The following is a 25,661-nucleotide window of genomic DNA, read 5'->3' on the forward strand; positions in this document are numbered from 1 at the left end:
ATGACTCAACAAGTTACATTTTGACATATAACTACTCGTTATACCTGTATGTATATGTTATATATACACATAATTAATTACACAATGCATTACTTAAATCATAGTTTTAGTTTTATATGTAATTTAAACTTTGTCAATTCAAAAGTAAAAGTGTTTACAAATCTTAAAAATGGCAATAATCTCAATCTAGTCTTTAAGCTACTTAAGGTTAGGATGCTTTTTATCTTTCTTTGTGTCCCCAGTGTCAATGCAATGCCTAACATACAAGTAAATACTTAATATAATTCTTGATGACCGTTTTAAAATTTACTGTATACATAATTCCAAGTCATATATTTCATTTTAAATTTTATTTCCATAAAACCAATAATACTTTATGAGACTGTTTAACTTCATAGAATCTTGCTTATATTGTTAGATATTCTTTTCAAGTTTCCATCAAAATGTTTATAAATCTTTCCAGATGAGAGAAAATGTTTATGTTATTAACTCAATTGCTTTAAGTATTCAAAAATTTTACTGAAGAATACCATGATCATACCTTTAGTCAATTTACTACTAGGTATTGGCAGATTGAACTTTGGTTTGCCAATAAAATTGCTGTGCATAGAGAATATTGCTATTCATGATGCAGCTATTTTGTTTGATGCCTTCATGATACCATCATTACAAAAAACAAAAACAAAAAACCTCCCTAGCTGCATCATACCACATAGTGTTATCTGATAAAGAGTTTCCCCATTTTCTATAGTTTTTCTATAGTTGTGCAACTGCCCTTAGAGCATTTCTGCTCTTCTGTTCACCTGCAATCACAATTCAGTTCATCACACCACTGTACTTCTATGAAATTATCTCCAAAAATGCTCTGCCTACAACTGAATTAAAGCAAATTACCCTCTGATGGTGAAAAAAAGAAAAAATACTGTGCAATGTAAATACTAATCTTTCTATTTAACATTAAGTAATAATGAAATTTTTCAAGATATATAATGATATCAAGGGCAGTCATAAGGAAAAAAATAATACTATCATCCAAAAGGCTTTCTCAATTAGACTTCAAGTTGGACTACACACTGGCATCACTCAGTTTCAAAAAGTGGAATAAAATTCCTCATTGTTTTTTTCCCTAGCTTTTTTTTTTTTTGGGGGGGGGGGGATTATTCAATACCTCAATCCAATGGGAACTATATATCATTACCCAAAGTACCTTTTTTATATTTAGACTGAAGTAAGGTGAAAGGTATGCATCAAGTCACATAATTTTTTTCTCTAGAACATGTTATCTATATGTCTATACCTTTTACCTATACTACTGCAGGACAGTTAGATGGCACAATGAATAGAGGACTGAGCCTAGAGTCAGTAAGACTTATTTTTCTAAGTTCAAATCCATCCTCAGACACTCAGACACAGGGTCAGTTGGGTGACCCTGGCCAAGTCACTTAACCCTGTTTGCCTCAATTTCCTCATCTATAAAATAAACTGGAAAAAGAAAGGGCAAACCACTCCAGTATCTTTGCCAAGAAAACTCCAAATGGGTCCATAAAGAGTTGGATGTAACTGAAACAACTAAACAACAATTTATACTACTACAATTTATCATTGTCTTGTTGACTTCATTACCTATAGTCTCACAGCTATTTCATTTTATACATACATATATATACACCATTCTATGTCACTATTTCAATGACATATCCAAGTCTCCCAATGCTCTTTAGAAAACTAAGATGTTAATGGCTCTCTATTAATTACTTACAACTTCACTATTTATGCTATCTTCTACTAAGCCACACACAATTCTATTACACTTGTTTAAGAATGAGTATCCTTCATTCTTTTTTACCCTAAGGAATCCCAAATTCATATAATTTCATTATTGTCTGAAGTCTTCCAATAGCTTTCAAGCCTTGATATACTTCACAGTTTTTTGGAATGGTCTAGATAGCTTCTATGGAATACTTAATGCCTACAAAATGAATAGGGAAGTAAGAAAAAAGTGACAGCAAGAGGCCGGGAGGGAAGAGAGAAGGCATGGGAAACACTAGGGTAGAACACTGAGAAAATCCACTTACCCCCAAATAGGACTAGATCCCTTATTATTTTTCCTATTTAACATCAACCACTCTAAAAATGCATCAGCACAATCCCTTTATACCTCTTCTGCACTGATAAACACAACTTTCTGCCACAAATCCTAGAAATTCATTAAAATACTGATCTCAACAAAGGTATCTTAAGTTTTAAGCTTCTGTGTCGAAAGAAAATGTCTGTGCATGCGTGCGTGCACGCACGCACGTGCACTCACACACACACACACAGTCTGTTTCTCTTACAATATTACAGAACCAGGTACCTCACAGTTTATCTAGATTATTATGAGACATGATTTTACTTGTCCTTTTACTATTCTTAAACTGACTATATGTTTATCTTGTCTAATTTGTTAGATTTTGAAAGAAATTTCTTGTCCCATCCTTTCTCTATATACTTCTAAGATCCTAAACTACTAGTGCTAAATACCTAGTCATCTGATTGACGCATCTTGCTTTTTTTTGTGTATGTATTAGATAAGAAAATTAACAAGATCTTACTTTTAAAATTTTAATTTCTCTCATTTTGAACTGTAACCAGGTGATTTAAAAAAAAAGGATTGTGCATTTCTTAATAAAGATTATGTCATCATCACAAGTACCTGCTGTGATGTCATCATCAACAAGATCATGCTCTTCTTCTTGGACTTTAGTTTCAGTCCCCAAGGCATCTGGACTAGCATTTGCAGTCTGAATGGATTCTGCTGTCACTCCAGCTAAAATAAATGAAATGATAAACACTGAGTTTAATAAAATGGAAGAAAAATGGTGGGGAGAAAAACTTCCAAGTTATCTGAACTTGTTTACAGTAATCAAACCATTACAGTAGATGATTAATATATATTCAGAAATACACAAAGACAAAAAAAAAGCTGTATATATGCCTATATATATTTTAAGAAGACTAATTTCTGCTAGAATTGAGCATTATTAAAAAAAAATGGGGAGATAAAGTAAAATTAGGCCAACTTTGCAGATGAAGAAACTGAGGCTTAGTTAAGCTATACAATTAGTAAAGATCAAGGCCTGAACAGATATACACTCCTAGCTATGTTATTAATTCCTTTCTTTTGCCAATACAAATTCTTAAAAAAAAGAATAGAACTAGAAACATTAGAACAACAATAAGATACAAAGCCACCCATTCTTATTATTTAATGAAGATCACTCAAAGACAATTTTCCACAGAGGCCAAAACACTACTATCTTAATCAATCAAGGAATATTTTTAAAGTACTTAAAGTCCCTTTAACTTGATCCTTTGACTGGAAGGCAGGATCATGGGCTAAAGAACTACTTTGTAAATAAAGAGGTACTTTCACTCAGCATAGCTGTTCTTCCCATTTACCAGAATGTTACACAGCTTTTGAACTTCTGTGTAAGTATCTTCTCTGCAAGCCCAGCTTCTTAGCTTTCTTTTGTTGTTTGTTATTATCAGACACTAAGTTCTTTGAAGGCAATGACTATTTTTGTTTATACTTGTATCCCCAGTACTTAGCTGCCAAGGCTTAATAGTAAAAGCTTAATACATATTTATTAACTGACAGATCTACTATAAGATTAGCACTATGAATATGAAAGACAAAAGTGAAAGTGCCCCAGTTCTTGAGGATTTGACATTCTATCAAAGAGTACATGTACAAATAAGGAACATTCCAAAAATATAATGCCACAATCATTTGCCCCTCCCTCCAGCCAAAAAACAAAAATCTGGGACATAATCTTCTATTAAGTTTAAACAGGGTCTAGGGGAAGAAAGGAACAAGGATATTTCTGGTCAAGATGGCTGCTTAAATGGAGACAGCCTGCTCAACTCCAAATCTACTCCAAGAAAAACCTGAAATAAATATCAGATTCAAATAATAAAGAAATCAGATGAGAAAATGTTCTGCTTTCTCTCCCCCCCTCCCCCGTCCCCCCAACAGATACAAGTATTTAACTTCTTAAAAATTTATTAGGTACTTTAACCACAATTGCTTTATGTCTTTGTTTCTAAAACTCAGAGACATTCTCACATTATAAAAATATTGGGACACGAGCATCTTCTTAGCTGCATTAATCAAGTTTGGGTGGTTGATTTAATTTTTCTACATCATTTCTGCATCCAATGGGGTGAGATGAATCCCTAGTTTTTCAAATGAATTCTGATTTGGAAAAAAATTCGAGAGTATGCTCCCTTATCTTACCATGTTTCCATCTCTTTCCCTAAAAAATCCCAAGTTGGTTAAGGGAATGAATGGGAAAACACAGCAAAGTCATAACCTTGACTAGATACGGTACTGGTATAATAAGTTGTGGCCACATCTAGCCAATGATTTTTAAAATTAAGGGTAACTCATTAAAATAAGGTTGTAACTTAATTTAACTAGTAAAAGCATTAACAAGAATTTTAATACAAATAAGTGACATAGTGTCAAGTATCATAGGGATAAATAGGTACAAAAGAAACAGAATGGGGTGCTAAGGGTAAATTTTGTCTAAATCAAAATTTTTACCTAAGATTATCAGTGGTTCAGTTACTTTAAATTAGTAGATGGGTTCATGGTATAGACATAAAGGGTGACACTATAAGCAAATGAGGAGATGAAAGGATAGTTTACCTGTCAGATTTTTGAAGAAGGAAGTAATTTATGACCAATTAAGAACTAGAGAATATTATGAAATGCAAAATGTATAATTTTGATTACATTAAATTTAAAAGTTTTTATACAAACAAAACTAATGCAGCCAAAATTAGAAGGGAACAGCAAAATGAGAAACAATTTTGTACCAATATTTCTGATAAAGGCCTCATTTCTGAAATATATAGAGAATTGATTAGAATTTATAAGAAAACAAGTAATTCCCCAATGGATGTAGATGGTCAAAGAATATGAACAGGAAGTTTTCAGATAAAGAAATTAAAGCTATCTGTAATCATATGAAAAAAATGCTCTAAATCAGTAGTAGTTTAAAAAATGCAAATTAAAACAATCTGAGGTACTATCTCTGTAAGATTGGCTAAGATGACAGAAAAGGAAATGATAAATCTGATAAATATTGGAGAGGATGGGGGGAAACTGGGAAACTAATGAACTATGGATGAAGTTGCAAACTGATACAACTATTCTGGAGAACAATTTGGAACTATGCCTCAAATGTTTATAAAACTGTACAGACATACTCTTTGATTCAGCAATATCAATACTGGGTCTTTATCCTAAAGAGAGTCTTAAAAAAGGAAAAGGGCCAGCATGTACAAAAATATTTGTAGGGTTCTTATAGTAGCAAGGAATTGGAAATTGAAGGGAAGCTCGTCAATTGGAGAATAGTTGAACAAGTTGTGACAAATGAATACAATGAAATACTCTTATTTTATAAGAAATGATGAAAAAATGGATATGAGAAAAAAATCTAGATTTGTATGAATTGATGCTGAGTGAAGTGAGCACAACCAGAACACTGTATACAGCAATAACAACAATGAGTGATGATTAACTATGATAGACTTGTCAGTAATACAGTGTTCCAAGATAATTCCAATTGACTTGTGATGGAAAATGCCATCACATCCAGAGAAATAACTAGGGAGACTGGACACAGATCAAAGCAAACTATTTTTATTTTTTTGTTTTGTTTTTTATTTCTAGTGGTGTTTTTTCCCTTTTATTCTGATTTTTGTTTCTTGCATAACATAACTAACATGGAAATATGTTTTAAATAATTGTATATGTATAAACTATACCAAATCACTCATCTTGGGGAGTGGAATGGAAAGACAGGGAGGGAAAAAAGATTTAGAATTCAAAAAGCTTACAAAAATGAATGCTGAAACGGCAAGATTATACAATGATATGGCTTTTTTCAACAGCAATGTGATTCAGGCCAATTCCAATGTATCTTGTGATGAAGAGAGCCATCTTCATCCAGAGAGAGGACTGTGGGAATTGAGTGTGGATCACAACATAGTATTTTCATTTTTGTTGTTTGCTTGAAATTTGTTTTCTTTCTCATTTTTTTTTCCTTTTTGATCTGATTTTCTTGTGCAGCATGACAATTGTGGAAATATATAAAGCAGAATTGTACATGTTTAACATATAGGATTACTTGCCATCTGGAAGAAGTGGTGGGAGAAGGAAAGGAAAAAAATTTAGAACATAAAATTTTGCAAAGATGCAATCGCAGCTTTAATAAAAAAATTAAAAATTAAAAAAATGAATACTGAAAACCATTGTTGCTTGTAACTGGAAAAAATAAAAGTGTAAAAGTGTAAAAAAAAGTATATAGTGCTTATTAACTATCAGATACTGTACTAAGTGCTTTTGCAAATATTATCTCATTTGATCTTCACTGAAATTCAGGGAGGTAAGTGTTATTATTATTCTATTTTATAACTGACTAAAAAGAAACAAACAAAAGTTGGGTCACTTGCTTAGAGTCACCCAGACAGTAAGTATCTGAGGCCACATTTGAACTCAGGTCTTCCTAACTCCAATTCCAGAACTCTATTCACTTTGCCATCAGCTAAAACAATAACAAAGTGACTTTCAAGGCATTTTACTTTCCATTCTCCTCCTACCTAAAATGTAAATTCTCTTTACCTCAGGCTCAAAGATTCCTTTTCTTCCTTCAAATTTCAATTTAAGTGTCAACTTCCACATGAATTTTTCCCAATGCACTTCTAATTATCCTTCCAATCTTCTATTTGATTAAACTGTATTTGTTTTGTGTGTATGTATACAATCAGTATTTCTCAACATATATAAATGTTGTTTCCCTCAATACAATGTAAATTTCTGAAGAATAGAATTTGGTTCTTTTTTTTCCCCCTCACATGTATATCTAGTATTTAACACAGATCTGGCCCATAGCACGCCCTTAATGCTTACTGTTAGACTGATTTTTCATTTGAAGCCAAGGAAGCTCATTGACTACGAAATAAAATCACAAACAATTGTCTGAAAAAGATTAATTGTAAACCAATATAATAGTCCACATGCACATACTAAGCATACATGGAAAAATGATTAAATATAAATAATACTACTTAAAGATTCTCATTATCTAATATAAACTAGCATCATTTTCAAATACAACATACAACTTACAAATGTATCTTCTCTCCCACATCCCAAACAGAAGAAAATTCAAAATCTTGTGATTTCAAATGAAATTTTCTATAAAATGAAGTTCGAACATCTATTTCCTGTTTCATATCAATGCAATTGCTTTACAACTTTGTTTCACAATGTAGTTCAAGAGTACAAAATTTTGAGACCAGAGCCAAGATGGCCAAGAGGATACACATGCCTTTCTGAGCTCTCCTCTACCCTCAAACTATTTTACAAAACTCAGTCTCTGAATTAGTGCTTGACTTTCAGAATCCCCAAATATTGGGAGTACAACACATTACCTACAGAAGATAATCTCTACATTCGCCAGAAAGATCTGATTTTGCTCACCCATGGGACAGAACGGGGCTAGGCCAGGCACAGACTCAGGTAGATAGGGAGTGGGAGCATGGGGAAGAGCTCATGCTGAGCAGACTGGAGGGGGACAGAGGGTGGTCGCAGGCTGAAAATCTGGGGGGAGAACTCTATCAGTGTGGGCAACTCTGCCCTGACACCAAGCCAGTAGATCAGCAAAGAAGCTAAACACAGAAGGTAAACACTATACCCCAAAATGCTGGAGTTTCTCAGGACCTGGCCACATCCACCCAGCACAACCAGGGATTCAACTGCTAATCCCAGCATAGCCCCTGGGCACAGCCACTGCTGTCCCACTGCTACTTCCCTGCCACTTCCTGTTAACTATAGAGAAAGCTTAGAAATACCTCACTATCCCATAAGCAGACTGCAGTGTTTTTCTTGTTTGTTTGTTTGTTTGTTTTTCAATGAGTAAAAAGGCAAAATGGGCTCTAACTATAGATAGCTTCTATACTGAAAGAGAGCGGATTTCAAACCGTGAGGAGACTAAAAACAATTGTCTTTAGATGAAAATCCCAAGATGGATATGATCTGATCCCCACCACAAAAGGCTCTCAAAGAAGAAATGAAAAAGGATCTTAAAAGAGAACTAGAAGAAAAATGGGGAAAAGAAAAGAAAACTTTTTAGAGTGTCTGGATAAGTCGTTACTTATTAAAAGATAGAGTGGAAAAAGAAAACAACTCCTTGAAAAAACAGAATTTGTGAATTGGAAAAATGTAGAGGGTCACAGTCAATGGGAAAACTCTGGGTGAGATATAAGAGATGAGGTATAAGACCCTTCAGTCCAGAGGGAACATGCTAACAATGTCTTGTTCAGCTCCCCATCTCGGGGGGGAGGGAAGGGGCTCTCAGCCTTCCTGAGAAGTCAGGGGGTAGTGACAACCTTTGTTGAGATTGAAGCAGAATGATAGCAGGTGGAAGAGTAATACCAGGTGGCAAAGTATGTACAGTAGGAAGTTGTTTATGTGGTCCCACATGCTCAATGTTTTTGTTACATTATAAAAAGGGGAAAGTCCTTGAAATTAATGGATTCCATTTTCCCACCATCCTTGGTAGTCCTACCTTATCACTTCTCCACTAGGAAGGTCTATTTAATCACCCTGGGGGTTGGGGACTCTAGAAAGCTAGACACAACATTTTGGTGCCCAAACGTGGGGCTCTAGGTGAGGTCCTATACAAGTCACCTTGACTAATTCGATCTGCTGAATTCAGTGAAAAAGTCCTCCTGACCTGGAAGGGTAAGTACAGAAATAGGCAAGCAGAAGAATTGGTAAAGGCTAATTTAGTCACTTTCGTTTTTCAACCGAAATGAGGCAAATAACTAAGAAATGAGTCTCCCCTTCAAGGGAAGTAAGAAGCCATCTTAGTTAGGTTAGCAGAGAAGCAAGATTTGCTGGTAACTCAGAAGCAGATCACTGAGTTCTCAGATGCTCTGGAGTACAGGTCTCTGTGGCTTTGTAAGAAGGAGAGTTTGGAGCCAGAGACATAGAAGTTAGTGGGAGAACAACTAACTGAATACAAGGGAGTAAAACTGGTTTTAATGAATCCTTCAAGTTTTAAAAAGAGGAAAGATTTTAACTTGGGTGGTCAAACCAGGAAGTATGAGAAAAACAAGCAGAAGGTTGGTACCTGTAGCTGTGGAAGATGCAGCACATGGGACAGAAGTAAGGAGGGTTTTTTTTTTTTTAGTATTTTACTGATTCATATTGTTTGTTACTACACTAGGAGATCTGCAAGGCAGGGTCATTTGGGAGAAAAGAGTTAAGTGTCTTAAGTACTATTGCCATTTAGGCAGAAAGGGAATTAAATACCTTAAGTACCTTGCTGAGGAGCTTGCTTTTCACCCTCAAAGCTCTCTTTTTCAATTCTGCCTACACCTGAACATGCCCCTCCTCCTTCAATTCCTCCTTCATGGGCAGGAGGAGGAGTGGGAAGGACAGTGACACCAATATCACTAGCAGTTGAACTTAGTGCTGTCCCTTTGGGGTGGAGGTATGGGGATGAAGCAGGAGATTTTGCTCTTTTTTTAGTGGGGGGAAAAAAAAAAAAGAGGATCCCCATCAATCCATGGGAAAGAGACAACTTATAACAGTTAAGAAACAATTAAGTACTTCAGTTTTTTTGGCAGGGCTGCTGTAGAAGGCCTGTCAGCACTCACCTGTTCCTATTCAATGGAAAATTAATATACCAGCGTGGGTGGAAGTGTTATTTAATCAGTGGAAAAAATTCAGGCCTACTGATACACTCTGTAAATGCAATTTGGTGATATTTATCCAGATTTTGTTACCCAACAACAACAGAATCCAGGATCAAGATGCTCCTCCAAAAATAAAAGACAGGGGAGCCACAGAACTTATAAATTTAACTTTATGTATTAAAAATCTGATTTTTGATGGAGATGCATTGGCTTCCACAGACAGGTTTTATAACCCACTGCAAAAGCAGTGTTCAATGTGGGCAGCTCCACTATCTTTAGATAATTGCCAGGTGATGTGGAGAGATCTGTAAAGTGGTGAATGGAAGGGACCAGATAGGTTAACTACTTGGGGAAGAGGATTTGCTTTTATCTCAACAGATGGAGAAGGAACCTGACAGGTGCCAAGGAGGGGAGCCATATCTGCCTTGTCCATTAGAGAGAGAAAGAGACAGAAAGGGAGAGGACCCTCAGGGCAAAGGAGAGGACCCAGGAGGCATCAGGTGGTTCCATTGCTGACTATGCCACCACTGAAAAAACCCTGGCAGTTAACACTTTGTGTACTCAGAAACATCAAAAATAATTATCAATGAGACATGCAGGACTTCAAAACCTGCAGGAATCATTGGATTCCCTGAGATATAAGACTGATGCAAGATTTAAAAACCTGCAGAAATCATTGGATTGCCTGACAAATGAAGTGATGGACAATAGGTTGGCTTTGAACTATCTCTTGGCTGCTGAAGGAAGTGTCTGTGTGGTTGTGAATTTGTTATTTTTTATACCTTCCCTTTGGGACTCATGGAAATCTTTATTGTTTATTCATATTGATTCTTTTGTTACTACTTGCTTGTATGATATTACAACTTGCTTGTGTGATTCCTCCCATGGTAATGGATTTTACCACTGGCGTATACCTGCTTCAATTAAAACAAAAGAAAGGGTGAGATGTAGAGGGTCACAGTCAGTGGGGAAACTCTGGGTGAGGTATAAGGCCCTTCAGCCCAGAGGAAACCTGCTAACAATGTCTGATTCAGCTCCCCATTTCACCTAATGGCTCTTGGCCTTCCTGAGAAGTCAGGGGGTGATGACAACCTCTGTTGAGATTGAAGTAGAGCGACAGCAGATTGGAAGAGTGATACCAGGTGGCAAAGGATGTACAATAGCAAGTTGTTTATGTGGTCCCACATGCTCAGTGTTTTTGTTACATTATATAAAGGGGAAAGTCCTTGAAATAAATGGACTCCATTTTTCCACCATCCTTGGTAGTCCTGCCTTATCACTTCTCCACTGTAACAAAAGCATAAAAAGGTAAAAAGAAAATGATAATTGTTATAGGTATATATAAAGAGTACATTTATAATTTGGTTTTATTGTTATAATATAAAAAAGAAACTAGAGGTGAAAAGGAAATTGTACCACAAAAAGGGAAAAGTGGAGGTACTACATCTCATGAAGACACAAAGGAAACCTATTATATCTAAGGAAAAGAAGGGAGGGGGAGGAACAATGTGTGAATTTTACTCGCCTCAGAATTGTCTCAAAAAGAAAATATTGGACATATTTGCTTTACAGAAAAACTTCTCTCACCTCACTGAAAAGTGGGAGGGGAAAAGTGAAAAGGGAAGGGGTAGGATAAATAGAAAGGAATACAGAAATAGTAAGGGAAATATTTACGAAAAGGAGAGGGATTCTAAGAGGGAGGGAGGGATTCTAAAGAGGGAGGGCTGTGTGAGGCAAGTGGTGCTCTTAAGTTTAATACTGGGGAGACGGGTAAGGAGGGAATAGAAAAGCATAATTTGGGGATAAGAAGGCAGGAAGTACAGAATTAGCAGTTTTAACCATAAATGTGAATGGGGTAAACTCCCCCAATAAAGCGGAGGCAGATAGCAAACTGAATTAAAAGCCAGAATCCTACAATGTGTTGTTTACAGGAAACATATTTGAAGCAGGCCGATACATACAGAATAAAGGTAAAAGGTTGGAGCAGAAATTGACTATGCTTCAGGTGAAGTCAAAAAAGCAGGAGTAACCATCCTGATCTCAGAGCAAACAAAAGCAAAAATTTATCTAATTAAAAGAGATAAGGAAGGGCACTATATCTTGCTAAAGGATAGCATAGAAAATGAAGCAATATCAATACTAAACATGTATGCCCCAAGTGGTGTAGCATCTAAATTCCTAAAGGAGAAGTTAAGAGAGCTGCAAGAAGAAATAGACAGCAAAACTATAATAGTGGAATCTCAATCTTGTACTCTCAGAACCAAATAAATCAAACCACAAAGTAAAAAGAAATAAGTTAAAGAGGTAAATAGAACATTAGAAAACTTAGGTATGATAGATTTTTAAAGAAAACTAAATGGAGACAGAAAGGAATAAACTTTCTTTTTGGCAGTTCATGGAACCTATACAAAAATTGACCATATATTAGCACATAAAAATCTCAAATTCAAATGAAGAAAGGCAGAAATTGTAAATGCATCCTTTTCAGATAACGATGCAATAAAAATTACAGTCAATAAAAAATAAGGGGAAAATAGACTAAAAAGTAATTGGATTATTTAATCTCATCCTATAGAACCAATGGGTGAAACAGCAAATCATAGACACAACAATTTCACCCATGAGAATGACAATAATGAGATGACATACTAAAATGTGTGGGATGCAGCCACAGTGGTAATAAGGGGAAATTTTATATCTCTAGAGGCTTACTTGCATAAAATAGAGAAAGAGAAAATCAATGACTTAAGCTTACAACTAAAAAAGCTAGAAAAAGAGCAAATTAAAACTCCTCAATCAAACACTAAACTTGAAATTCAAAAAACAAAAGGAGATTAATAAAATTGAAAGCAAAAAAAACTATTGAATTAATACAACTAAGAGTTGGTTCTATTCAAAAAAAACCCAACAAAATAGATAAATCCTTGGTAAATTTGATTAGAAAAAGGAAAGAGGAAAATCAAATTGTTAGTCTTAAAAAGGAAAAGGGAGAACTCTCCATTAATGAAGAGGAAATTAGAGCAATAATTAGGAGTTACTTTGTCCAACTTTATGCCAATAAATTTGATGACTTAAATGAAATAGATGAATACCCTCAAAAATATAGGTTGCCCATATTAACAGAGGAAGAAGTAAATTGGTTAAACAGTCCCATTTTAGAAAAAGAAATAAAACAAGCTATTAATCAACTCCCTAAGAAAAAATCCCCAGCACCAGACAGATTTACATGTGAATTCTACCAAACATTTAAAGAACAATTAACTCCAATGTTATATAAATTATTTGAAAAGATAGGGAATGAAGAAGTCATACCAAATTCCTTTTAGATACAGACATAGTACTGATATCTAAATGAGGTAGGTTGAAAACAGAGAAAGAAAATTATAGACCAATCTCCCTAATGAACATGGATTCAAAAATCTTAAATAAAATATTAGCAAAAAAGATCACAGAACATCATCCCTAGGATAATATACCATGACCAAGTAGGATTTATACCAGGAATGCAGGGCTGGTTCAATGTTAGGAAAACTATTAACATATCAATAACCAAATTAACAAAAACCATATGATCATCTCAATAGATGCAGAAAAAGCATTTGATAAAATACAATACCCATTCCTATTAAAAACATTAGAGGGTATAGGAATAAATAGACTTTTCCTTAAAATAGTCAATAGCATCTATCAGTAAGCATCATATGTAATGGTGACAAACTGGAACCATTCCCAATAAAATCAGGAGTGAAATAATGTTGCCCACTATTACCATTACTATTAAATATTGTATTAGAAATGCTAGCTTCGGCAATCAGAGGTGAAAAAGAGATTAAAGGAATTAGACTAGGTATTGAGGAAACCAAATTAACACTCTGCAGATGAGATGATGGTATACTTAGAGAACCCCAGAGATTCTACTTAAAAGCTATTAGAAGTAATCCATAATTTAGCAAAGTTGCAGGATACAAAATAAATCCACATAAATCATCAGCATTCTTTTTTTTTTTTTAATAGTTTTTTATTTACTAGATATATGCATGGGTAATTTTTCAACATTGACCCTTGCAAAACCTTCTATTCCAACTTTTCCCCCCCTTCCCCGTCCCCCTTCCCCCAGATGGCAAGTAGACCAATACATGTTAAATATGTTAAAGTATATGTTAAAGACAATATATGTATATACATATCCATACAGTTACTTTGCTGCACAAGAAAAATCAGACTTAGAAATAAGTTCTTTTCCTGGGTGTACTGGTTCAATTCATTACTGCTCTATAGGAACTGATTTGGTTCATCTCATTGTTAAAGAGAGCCATGTCCATCAGAATTGATCACGATATAGTATTGTTGTTGAACTATATAATGATCTTCTGGTCCTGCTCATTTTACTCAGCATCAGTTCATGTAAGTCTCTTCAAGCCTTTCTGAAATCATCCTGCTAATCATTTCTTACAGAAAAATAATATTCCATAACATTCATATACCACAATTTATTCAGCCATTCTCCAATTGATGGGCATCAATTCAATTTCCAGATTCTAGCCACTACAAAAAAGGCTCCCACAAATATTTTTGCACATACAGGTCTCTTTCTCTTCTTTAAGATCTTTTTGGGATCAAAACAGTAGTAACACTGCTGGATCAAAGGGTATGCACATTTTGATAGCTTTTTGAGCTTAGTTCCAAATTGCTCTCCAGAATGGCTGAATGTATTCACAATTCCACCAACAATGTATCACTGTCCCAGTTTTCCCACATTCCCCCCAATATCCAGCATTATCTATTCCAATCATTTAGCATTCTTATCTATCACTAACAAAATCCAATAGCAAGAGATACAAAGAGAAATTCCATTTAAAATAACTGTCGATATATTTGGGAATCTATCTGCTAAGGGAAAGTCAGGAACTATGTGAGCAAAACTACAAAACAATTTCCAAGTGCTCTTGGATAGATCCAGAAAATATAATAAAGATGATAATACTACCTAAGCTAATCTATTTATTTAGTGCTATATCAATCAGACTCCCAAGAAACTAATTTAATGACTTAGAAAAAATAACAACAAATTCATCTGGAAGAACAAAAGATCAAGAATTTCAAGAGAACTAGTGGGGAAAACAATCAAATGAAGATGGCCTAGCTGTACCTGATCTAAAACTATATTATAAAGCAGTGGTCCCCCAAATCATTTGGTATTGGCTAAAAAACAGATTAATCAGCGGAATAAATTAAGGTCACAGGACAAAATAGTCAATAACTATAGCAATCTAGTATTTGACAACTTCAAAGACCCCAACTTTTAGGATAAGAATTCACTATTTGACAAAAACTGCTGAGAAAATTGGAAATTAGTATGGCAAAAACTAAGTATTGACCCACACCTAATCCTGTATATCAAGATAAAGTCAAAATGGGTTCCTCTCAGACCTGTGGAGAAGGAGTTTATGACCAAAGAAGAATTAGGGATCTTTATTGCTCACAAAATAGATAACTTTGATTATATCAAGTTAAAAAGCTTTTGTACAAAGAAAACTAAAGGAAACAAGATTAGAAGGGAAGCAATAAACTGGAAAAACATTTTTACAGTTAAAGGTTCTAATAAAGGCTTAATTTCTAAAATATGTAGAGAATTGACTAAATTTATAAGAAATGAAGCCATTTTCCAATTGATAAATGGTCAAAGGATATGAACGGACAATTTTCAGATGAAGAAATTGAAACTATTTCTAGTCATGTGAAAAGCTACTCCAAATCACTACTGATCAGAGAAATGCAAATTAAGGCAACTCTGAGATACCACTATACACCTGTCAGATTGGCTAAGATGACAGGAAAAAATAATGATGATTGTTGGAGGGGATGTGGGAAAACTCGGGCACTAATGCATTGTTGGTGGAGTTTTGAACAGATCCAACCATTCTGGACAACAATTTTGAACTATGTTCAAAAAGTTATCAAACTGTGCATCCCTTTGATCCAGCAGTGTTACTACTAGGCTTATATCCAAGAGATCTTAAAGAAGGGAAAGAGACCCTCATGTGCAAAAATGTTTGTGGCAGCCCTTTTCATAGTGACTAGAAACTGGAAATTGAATGGATGCCCATCAATTGGAGAATGGCTGAATAAAGTGTGGTATATGAATGTTAAGGAATATTATTTTTCTATAAGAAATGACCAGCAGAATGAATACAGAGAGGTTTGGAGAGACTTACATGAACTAATGCTAAGTGAAATAAGCAGAACCAGGAGATCATTGTACATTTTAACAACAATTTATATGAGGATCAATTCTGATGGAAGTGGCTCTCTTCTATAATGAAAGGATCCAAATCAGTTCCAATTGATCAGTAATGAACAGAACCACCTACACCCAGTGAAAGGACATTAGAAAATGAGTGTGGCCCACTACATAACATTTCCATTCTTTCTGTTATTGTTTGTTTGCATTTTTGTTTTTCTTCTGAGGTTATTTTTATTTTTGTTCTAAACTCAATTTTTCTTATGCAGCAAGATAACTGTAGAAATATGTATGCATATATTGTATTTAAGATATACTTTAACATATTTAACATGTATGGGACTACCTAGCACTTAGGGGAGGGGTGGAAGGAAGAAAGGGAAAAGTTGGAACAGAAATTTTTGCAAGGGTCAATGTTGAAAAATTACCCATACATATGTTTTGTCAATAAAAAGCTATAAAAAGAGAGTACAAAATTTCCTCTACAAATATAGTAATTATATTTTTAAAGAGAAAACAAAATGCAAAAGTTTTGTCCACTACATATTCTACTGTTACTAAGCAATTAGCCTCATTAACAGAGAGAAGAAAAAACAGATCTCCAAATCTATATAATATAAGTATCTGTCACTCCTAAAGTTGCTGCCCTAAATTAAGGGACTGAAAGGATAAAGTAAAAGGTAATGAGAAGAAACTAGAATACGGCACAAAAATGAATCAATAACAACTACTAGCATGATTTCACACAACAGGCTAGTAAGAAAATAATGGTGATCATCCAAAGAAAGGTTTTATTATGCATATTCTAAGGTTTATCTTTTTTTATAAGATGAAGAGCCTATTAAAATAATTTTATACAATCTTTTTTCACTAAGACGCATTTAATAGAATATTTCCTAAATAACTGGCAAATTTAACTGACCAATTTATATTGTACATACTCAAGTAATTACACAGATACTGTAAATTAGCAGGACTAGTTGCCATGCACCAAAAGCACAACAGACTAATTTGTATGATATGAACTGCATTGAAAAGTTCTTTCTAAAATACTTGCTTCACTGGCAAATGTATGTGACTAAATGTTACTAAATGAAAAATACTGCATATAATTCACAAAAATAAACAATGAATTTATAAACTGATGTAATAATACATTTAAAACATTTTTAATTTAAATTTTGTCTTTGAATTCAAAGTTGTTTAGTTTTTAAAATTTTTAAAAACATTTTCATCTTTGAATTCAATGTTGTTTGACTTTTCCTCACTGGAACCTCCAAAATCTGTGTCCCAGTTCCTAGAGAAAGTTCATCACTCATTTTTTGGAAGAGGGGTTGAGTTGTTTTTGATGGATCACTTGAATGAAAATAAACTCACCTTCCCCATCTTATGAAAATTATGCTTAGACACTAAATGAAAGATATATCATATCACAACCAGATATGTACTTAGACAAAATTATTAATTCATTTTACTACGTGCTTTGTTGCCACACAATATCTTCCTCTCCTTCCATGGCCACTTCTGGACAAAGTAATAAAAGAAATAGTTTCACTCCTTCTAGAAAAGGATACATGAGAAAAGAGCATGTCAGTTGACTGTCCTTTGGATTAATTCACTAATCCTGTGACTTCCCAGACCAAAATTTATTTCATTGACTACCATTCCTCTATAAGAATGGAAGCTTTATTGACCCACACCTAATACCATTTACCAAGATAAGGTTGAAAGAGGTTAATGATTTAGATATAAAGAGTGATATTTTAAGAAAATTAGAAGAACAAAGGATAATCTACCTCTTCAATCTGTGGAGAAGGAAGGAATTTGTGGCCAAAGAAGAAATGGAGTTCATTATTGAAACCAAAATAGATAATTTTGATTATATTAAGTTAAAAAGTTTTTGTACAAACAAAACCAATGCAGACAAAATTAGAAGGGAAGCAATAAACTAAGCAAAGATTTTTACATTCAAAGGTTCTGATAAAGGCCTCATTTCGACTCAAATAGGTAAGAATTCAAGCCATTTTCCAATTGATAGTCAAAGAATATGAATAGTCAATTTTCAGATGAAGAAATTAAAACTATTTCTAATCATATGAAAGGTGGTCTAAATCACTATTGATCAGAGAAATGCAAATTAAGAACACTCTGAGGTACCACCTCTCTGATTGGCTAAGATAACAGGAAAAGACAAAAATGAATGTTGGAGGGATGTGGGAAAACTGAGCCACTAATACATTGTTGGTGGAATTGTGAAGTGATCCAACTATTCTGTAGAGCAATTTGGAATTATGCCCAAAGAACTATCAAACTGTGCATACCCTTTGATCCTGCAGTGTTTCTTCTGGGCTTATATCCCAAAGAGATCTTAAAGGAGGGAAAGGGACCCACATGTGCAAAAATGTTTATGGCAGCCTTTTTGTAGTTGCAAGAAATTGGAAACCGAGTGGATGCCCATCAGTTGGGGAGTGACTGAATGAGTTATGGTATATGAAATGTTATGGAATATTACTGTTCTGTAAGAAACTATCAGCAGGACGATTTCAAAAAGGCCTAGAGAGACTTATAGGAACTAATGCTAATTGAAATGAACAGAACCAAAAGAACATTGTACACAGCAACAAGAAGATTATGTGATGATCAATTCTGATGGACATGGTTCTTCTCAACAGTGAGATGATTCAGGCCAGTTCCAGTAATCCTGTGATGGTGAAAGCCATCTATACTCAAGAGACAGGATGTGGGAACTAAGTGTGAATCACAACATAGCATTTTCACTCTTTTTGTTGTTGTTTGCTTACATATTATTTTTTTTCTCATTTTTTCTTTTTGATTTAATCTTTCTTGTGCAGCAAGATAATTGTATAAATATGTATGCATATATTGGATTTAACATATATATTTTTACCATGCTTAACATATATTGGATTACATGCCATCTAGGGGAGGGTTAGGGAATGGGAGGAAATTGGAACACAAGGTTGATAATAATAAGGGTTAATGTTGAAAAATAATCCATGTATATGTTTTGAAAATAAAAGGTTTTAATTTTAAAAATTAAATTAAAAAAAAAAGAATGGAAGCTTCATGATATGAGAATCACTGATATTTCTTAACTGGAGATCTGATGATAACTAAGAATGAGTTATTTCATTTAGATGGAGTAGATATTGAACAATGAAGGATATATTTCTGGAAATAAAGGGCTTTCCTTTTATTTTTTACTGGTAAGAAGCTCAATAATTGGAAAAGATAGAAAATAGGTTCAAAATAAAAAATTCTTAAGGAAGAATTCAATAAAACTAAAAAGTAAGAAATTTAGATTAAACAAGTGCCACCTTAAAAGAATAAATTCTTTACATAAGAGATTGAATGATTTGTAATGCAATAATGCCAAGGTATAATTTAAATGATATAATATGTAAATATATGGGCTTCATTTGATATTTTTGACATTTAATGTCAGGTTTGAAAGTCAATCTATGTCAGTTCAATTCAACCTGAGCTCATCCCACTTGAAATTTGGACTATGTCCAAGAATTTTTGTAGAAGAATTTATTTTAATGAGGACCAAAACTTGGCATCATTTCTTGGTCGCTAACTCGAATCCTTGCCACTTCCATTTCAGCTTTCATTCCAACTCTTCTTCATTTCAACTTTTCAAACTGAAAACTATAACTCCACTAGAACAGCCATGGTGTCACTGAAAGGTAAGCTTTAACTTTCCTTGCCCAGGAACAAGTCTGCAACTCACTTCCCAGCTATCACCAGTCCTGGCAACCTATATAAATGTTAGCTATTATTATTACTCTTTACCCCTGCCTGGCTTCCTTTAAAATCCCATTCCCTTTCTAACTTTGCTTTATATGTACTAGAATATAAGTTCCCTCAATACAAGGACTATCTTATTTGCTCAGTACTTAGCACAGTGCCCAGCATACAGTAAGCACATAATCTTTCTATGTATCTATGTATCTATGTATCTACCTACCTATCTACCTACCTACCTATCTCAGGAGGTCACCATTTCTGAGCAAAATACCTAATGCTTTTCTCATTAGGAGGGGAGGAGTAACTAGGTATCTCTGAGGAAACATCTCAGAAAAGTAAGCTGGTCCATAAAAGATATAAGGTAACAAATAATTCAAGGAAGTAAGCTTTGGAGTTTAAAGAGAAAAAATGGTTATGGTCGAGAAAATCCATTTGGAGAATATATCACACACTAAGAGCTAAATTTAATAAAATACTGTCATGCCTCAATCAAGGCCCAATCTGTCTTGATATGCTTGGTATATCTATATGAGTGTAACTGGAATATGTGAAGTGCCAATCATTTGGCCAAAACCCTTCTCATGATGTAAAACAAAATCAAAAGATTCTATGACTGGACGCTCACAACACAAATGATCCTAGAGAGGACTTGTACATTTTACTTGTGTCCAACTCCTCATGATCCTGCAGACCACATGGTTCACTGGATTTCCTTCACAAAGATACAAGAGTGGCTCACCATTTTCTTTTCTAGTGAATTAAAGTCAACAGAAGTTAAGTGTCTTCCTGATTCTAGGCCCAGTAATTGATTCACTAAGCCAACTTGCTGCCTCCAATCAAGACTGAATAAAGGAGGTAAGTCACCATTCCTTCCCTTTAGTACATTTTTGTGAAGCCTTACATTCAGCCACTCTTTCTCCTTGTTTCTTCATTCTTTCTTGTTTTATACACAATCAAATTTATGCTACAAAAGCAAATAAGGTCACCACTGTTTCCTATCTCTATACATAAAAGAATGACAATTAGATTTGTTTTCTAGTACTGTTTATTATTTTCAATTTTAAGACTGTATTTTTAAAGTAATGACTTATATTCTTGGTCTTGATCTGTATTTCTAGATATATTTGAAGTTAAAAAAAAAAAAGTCTTGTTCCAACTCCATTTGTAAGGAGTGATTATCTATTTCATAATTTAAGGATTTTGGGGGGTGGCTAGAAGCAGTAGTCCCTACCTATGATTTTATCTGGGTAAAGATTTCCTAGTAAAGTAATTTAATCTCTAAAAATGCAGATCACCAACGGCATAGCAGCTTAGGGTCTCAGAAAGCTGCCACTTCACTATAATACTAAGAGATTTGCCCACAGAAACAAAGATAGTTTCCATGAGAGGTGAGACTTAAATTCAGGTCATTCTTAATATGAGGTCAAACTACTGTATTTTATAACAAAGAAAATTTCATTTATGTGTATATTGTGTGTGTGTGTGTGTGTTGATTCTATTCAGAAATTAGGAGACTCAATGGCCTCCTTAATGATGATAATTTCAGATATACCTGTATGGGATAATTATAAAATCCCAGATTTCTATCTCCAATTATCAACGTGAAAACATTCAGTACATATATAATTAAATATATTTATAAACAAGTCCTAGTAATAAGAGAATAAGAGGGCTGTTTTAAGTTTGAACTCATAACTATGCTCAAAAAGTTATCAAACTGTGCATACCCTTTGATTCAGCAGTGTTATTATTGGGCTTATATCCCCCCAAAGAGATCATAAAGAAGGGAAAGGGACCTGTATGTGCACAAATGTTTGTGGAAGCCCTCTATGTAATGGTCAGAAACTGGAAACAGAGTGGATGCCCATCAATTGGAGAATGGCTGAATAAATTGTGGTATGTGAATATTATGGAATATTATTGTTTGGTAAGAAATGACCAAAGGATGATTTCAGAAAGGCCTGGAGAGACTTACATGAACTGATGCTGAGTGAAACGAACAGGGCCAGGAGATCATTATATACTTCAACAACAACACTATATGATGACCAATTCTGATGGACCTGGCCATACTCAGCAATGAAATCAACCAAATCAGTTCCAATGGAGCAGTAATGAACTGAACCAGAAACACGCAGCGAAAGAACTCTGGGAGATGACTAAGAACCTCGACTAGAATTCCCAATCCCTATATTTTTGCCCACTTGCATTTTTGATTTCCTTCACAGGCTAATTGTATTTCAGAGTCTGATTCTTTTTGTACAGCAAAATAACAGTTTGGTCATGTATACTTATTGTGTATTTAATTTATAGTTTAATATATTTAACATCTACTGGTCATCCTGTCATCTGGGGGAGGGAGTGAGGGGAAGGAGAGGAAAAATTGGAACAAGAGGTTTGGCAATTGTCAATGCTGTAAAGTTACCCATACATATAACCTGTAAATAAAAGGCTATTAAAAAAAAAAAAAAGTTTGAGCTCATAATCTAGAAACCTAAGAATAAAGATTTCTAAATCCATAATTTATTATATCTAAAAATGCTGTCTATGATTTGAGAAGTTGGCATTATTTTCTCTGTCATAGAATAAAAATGATAAAGCAGCCAATTTTTTGGAAACACCTTAGTGATTTTCTACTTTTACTTCCTTTTGTATTCTGTGTATGATTCCTTTGGCATGAGGATTAATATAACAAGAAAGAAATGTGCTACTGATATCACTTCCTAATAGCTGATCACATTCTAGCTTCAATAACTTTTTTTTAAATAGCCTTTTATTTACAGGTTATATGCATGGATAACTTTACAGCATTAACAATTGCCAAACCTCTTGTTCCAATTTTTCACCTCTTACCCCCCCACTCCCTCCCCTAGATGGCAGGATGACCAGTAGATGTTAAATACATTAAAATATAAATTAGATACACAATAAGTATACATGACCAAGACATTATTTTGCTGTATAAAAAGAATCAGACTCTGAAATATTGTACAATTAGCTTGTGAAGGAAATCAAAAATGCAGGTGGGCATAAATATGGGGATTGGGAATTCAATGTAATAGTTTTTGGTCATCACCCAGAGTTCTTTCTCTGGGCGTAGTTGGTTCAGTTCATTACTGCTCCATTGGAAATGATTTGATTGATCTTGTTGCTGAGGATGGCCAGGTCCATCAGAACTGGTCATCATATAGTATTGTTGTTGAAGTATATAATGATCTCCTGGTCCTGCTCATTTCACTCAGCATCAGTTCGTGTATGTCTCTCCAGGCCTTTCTGAAATCATCCTGTTGGTCATTTCTTACAGAACAGTAATATTCCATAATATTCATATACCACAATTTATTCAGCCATTCTCCAACTGATGGACATCCATTCAGTTTCCAGTTTCTAGCCACTACAAAAAGGGCTGCCACAAACATTCGGACACAGGTCCCTTTCCCTTCTTTATAATCTCTTTGGGATATATAGCTTCAATAACTTATAAAACCAAATCAAATATACAAGTAACTATTTTAATTCTGGGAAAAGAATTCAAATCATGTTATCTACATCTCTAAAATACAAGAAAAGTATTAGGAAAGATTAAGTAGAAATAAGCGAGAAAAGATCAAAATAGAATTGACTTTATTAAGGAAAATAAAGGAACAGTCTACTGGAAGAGCTCTAAGTTAAAAATCAAATCTCATTTTCCACCAGCTCTTTAATGCAATAAAACATTTTGCTTCTTCAGTTGACAGATTTATCACCAAGATTTTAATAAAAACCATTTTTTAAAAAAGTTCCTGCCTTCAAAGAACTTATAATTCACTAAGGAGAAACTATATGGACACAATGTATATAAATACAAAACATACAAGATAAATACACTAAGTATATTGGTCATGATGAAGGAAAAAGCATCTAAAGGGAAGCAGAAAGACTTCTCTAAGAGGAAGTATTTGAGCTGTTCTTTATAGGAAAGTAAGGATGCTAAGAGTCAGAAGAGAGAATACAGTATGTTTCAAGTAGAGGGAACTGCCTGCACAGCATATGTATGAAAGATAGCATATTACATACAAAAATTAACAAGAAAGTCAGTTTTGCATGGAAAAGAGAGTTTGAAAAGGAATAAGGGACAATAAATTTGAGGACGTGGGTTGAAAAAATGACTATGAAACATTTTAAACAACTGAGTAGTAAATATTTTATTCTAGGAGTAATAACAAGATGATACTTGGATACATCAGAACCAAAGAGATCACCAAATGAAATAGGGCAGAGAGAGGAAAAAAAAAAGAGCACAGGATAGGGCCTTCTAGAACATCCACTTTCAGCAGATGTGATCTAAATAAAGATCTAGCAAAGGAGACTGAAGAGAAGAAGTCAGATAAGTTGGAGGAGAACAAGGAAAAAGTAGTGTCACAAAAAATTTGGAGTAAGTAGTATCAAGGAAGAACAGGTGATCAGCAAAGTCAAAGGCTTAAGAGAAGATAAGAGGGATGAGGACAGATAAAAAGTCACTATATAAATCAAACCATTCTCCAATTGATAAATGGTCAAAGGATATGAACAGACAATTCTCAGACAAAGAAATTGACACTATTTCTAGCCATATGAAAAGATGCTCCAAGTCATTATTAATCAGAGAAATGCAAATAAGACAACTCTTGAGATACCACTACACACCTGTCAGACTGGCTAGAATGATAGGGAAAGATAATGTGGAATGTTGGAGGGGATGTGGGAAAACAGGGACACAAATGCATTGTTGGTGGAAATGTGAATACATCCAGGCATTCTGGAGAGCAGTTTGGAACTATGCTCAAAAAGTTATCAAACTGTGCATACCCCTTGATCCAGCAGTGTTACTACTGGGCTTATATCCCAAAGAGATCTTAAAGAAGGGAAAGGGACCTGTATGTGCACGAATATTTGTGGCAGCCCTCTTTGTAGTGGCCAGAAACTGGAGGATGCCCATCAATTGGAGAATGGCTGAATAAATTGTGGAATATGGAATATTATTGTTCTGAAATAACCAGTGGGATTATTTCAAAAAGGCCTGGAGAGACTTACACGAACTGATGCTGAGTGAAATGAGCAGAGCCAGGAGATCGTTATATACTTCAACAACAATACTATATGATGATCAATTCTGAGAGACCTGGCCATCTTCAGCAATGAGATGAACCAAATCAGTTCCAATGGAGCAGTAATGAACTGAACCAGCTACACCCAGAGAAAGAACTCTGGGAGATGACTAAGAACCATTACATAGAATCCCCAATCCCTCTATTTTTGTCCGCCTGCATTTTTGATTTCCTTCACAAGCTAATTGTACACTATTTCAGTGTCTGATTCTTCTTGTACAACAAAATAACGATATGGACATGTATACTTATTTTGTATTTAATTTATACTTTAACATATTTAACATATATTGGTCAACCTGTCATCTAGGGGAGGGGGTGGGGGGAAGGAGGGGACAAATTGGAATAAAAGGTTTGGCAATTATCAATGCTGTAAAGTTACCCATGCATATAACTTGTAAATAAAAAGCTATTTAAAAAAAAAAAAAAGTCACTATATATGTGGCAATCAAGCGATTGTCAAATTTGAAGTTAGCAGTTTCAGTTAAATGATGAGATTGGAAGCTATCTCTCAGAAGCTGCACTTGAACCCAGAATCATCTTATTTCTTAGCACAGTCTTCTAGCTATTATACTATTCATTGTCTTCTTATCTTCTATACCAGGGCTTTTAAAAAATTTTCTTCTTCTGACTTTTTTTGCCTAAGAAATTTGTATATGATGGATATATATATACATATATATATATATATATATATATATATATATATGAAAAGGTATGTAAATCAAACATTTACTGATAATAAATCATAATTTCACAACCCCCAC

General features: G+C 34.3%; 1 protein-coding gene across 6 annotated transcripts in view; it reads right to left on the minus strand.

The window, feature by feature from the left end:
• Positions 1 to 25,661, minus strand: part of WDR7 (WD repeat domain 7) — a 506,900-nt gene that overhangs the window by 315,783 nt on the left and 165,456 nt on the right. For all 6 annotated transcript variants that reach the window (XR_004230845.1, XR_004230846.1, XR_004230847.1 and 3 more), the window contains one exon: positions 2,696 to 2,809. Coding sequence is in view for 3 of the 6 variants with exons in the window: in XM_031945925.1 (XP_031801785.1) it covers positions 2,696 to 2,809 (114 nt within the window). In the remaining 3 variants the exon portion in view is untranslated. The remainder of the gene's footprint in view (positions 1 to 2,695; positions 2,810 to 25,661) is intronic.

Source organism: Sarcophilus harrisii, chromosome 1 (assembly GCF_902635505.1).
Source record: "Sarcophilus harrisii chromosome 1, mSarHar1.11, whole genome shotgun sequence".
NCBI classification, from domain to species: Eukaryota; Metazoa; Chordata; class Mammalia; order Dasyuromorphia; family Dasyuridae; genus Sarcophilus; species Sarcophilus harrisii.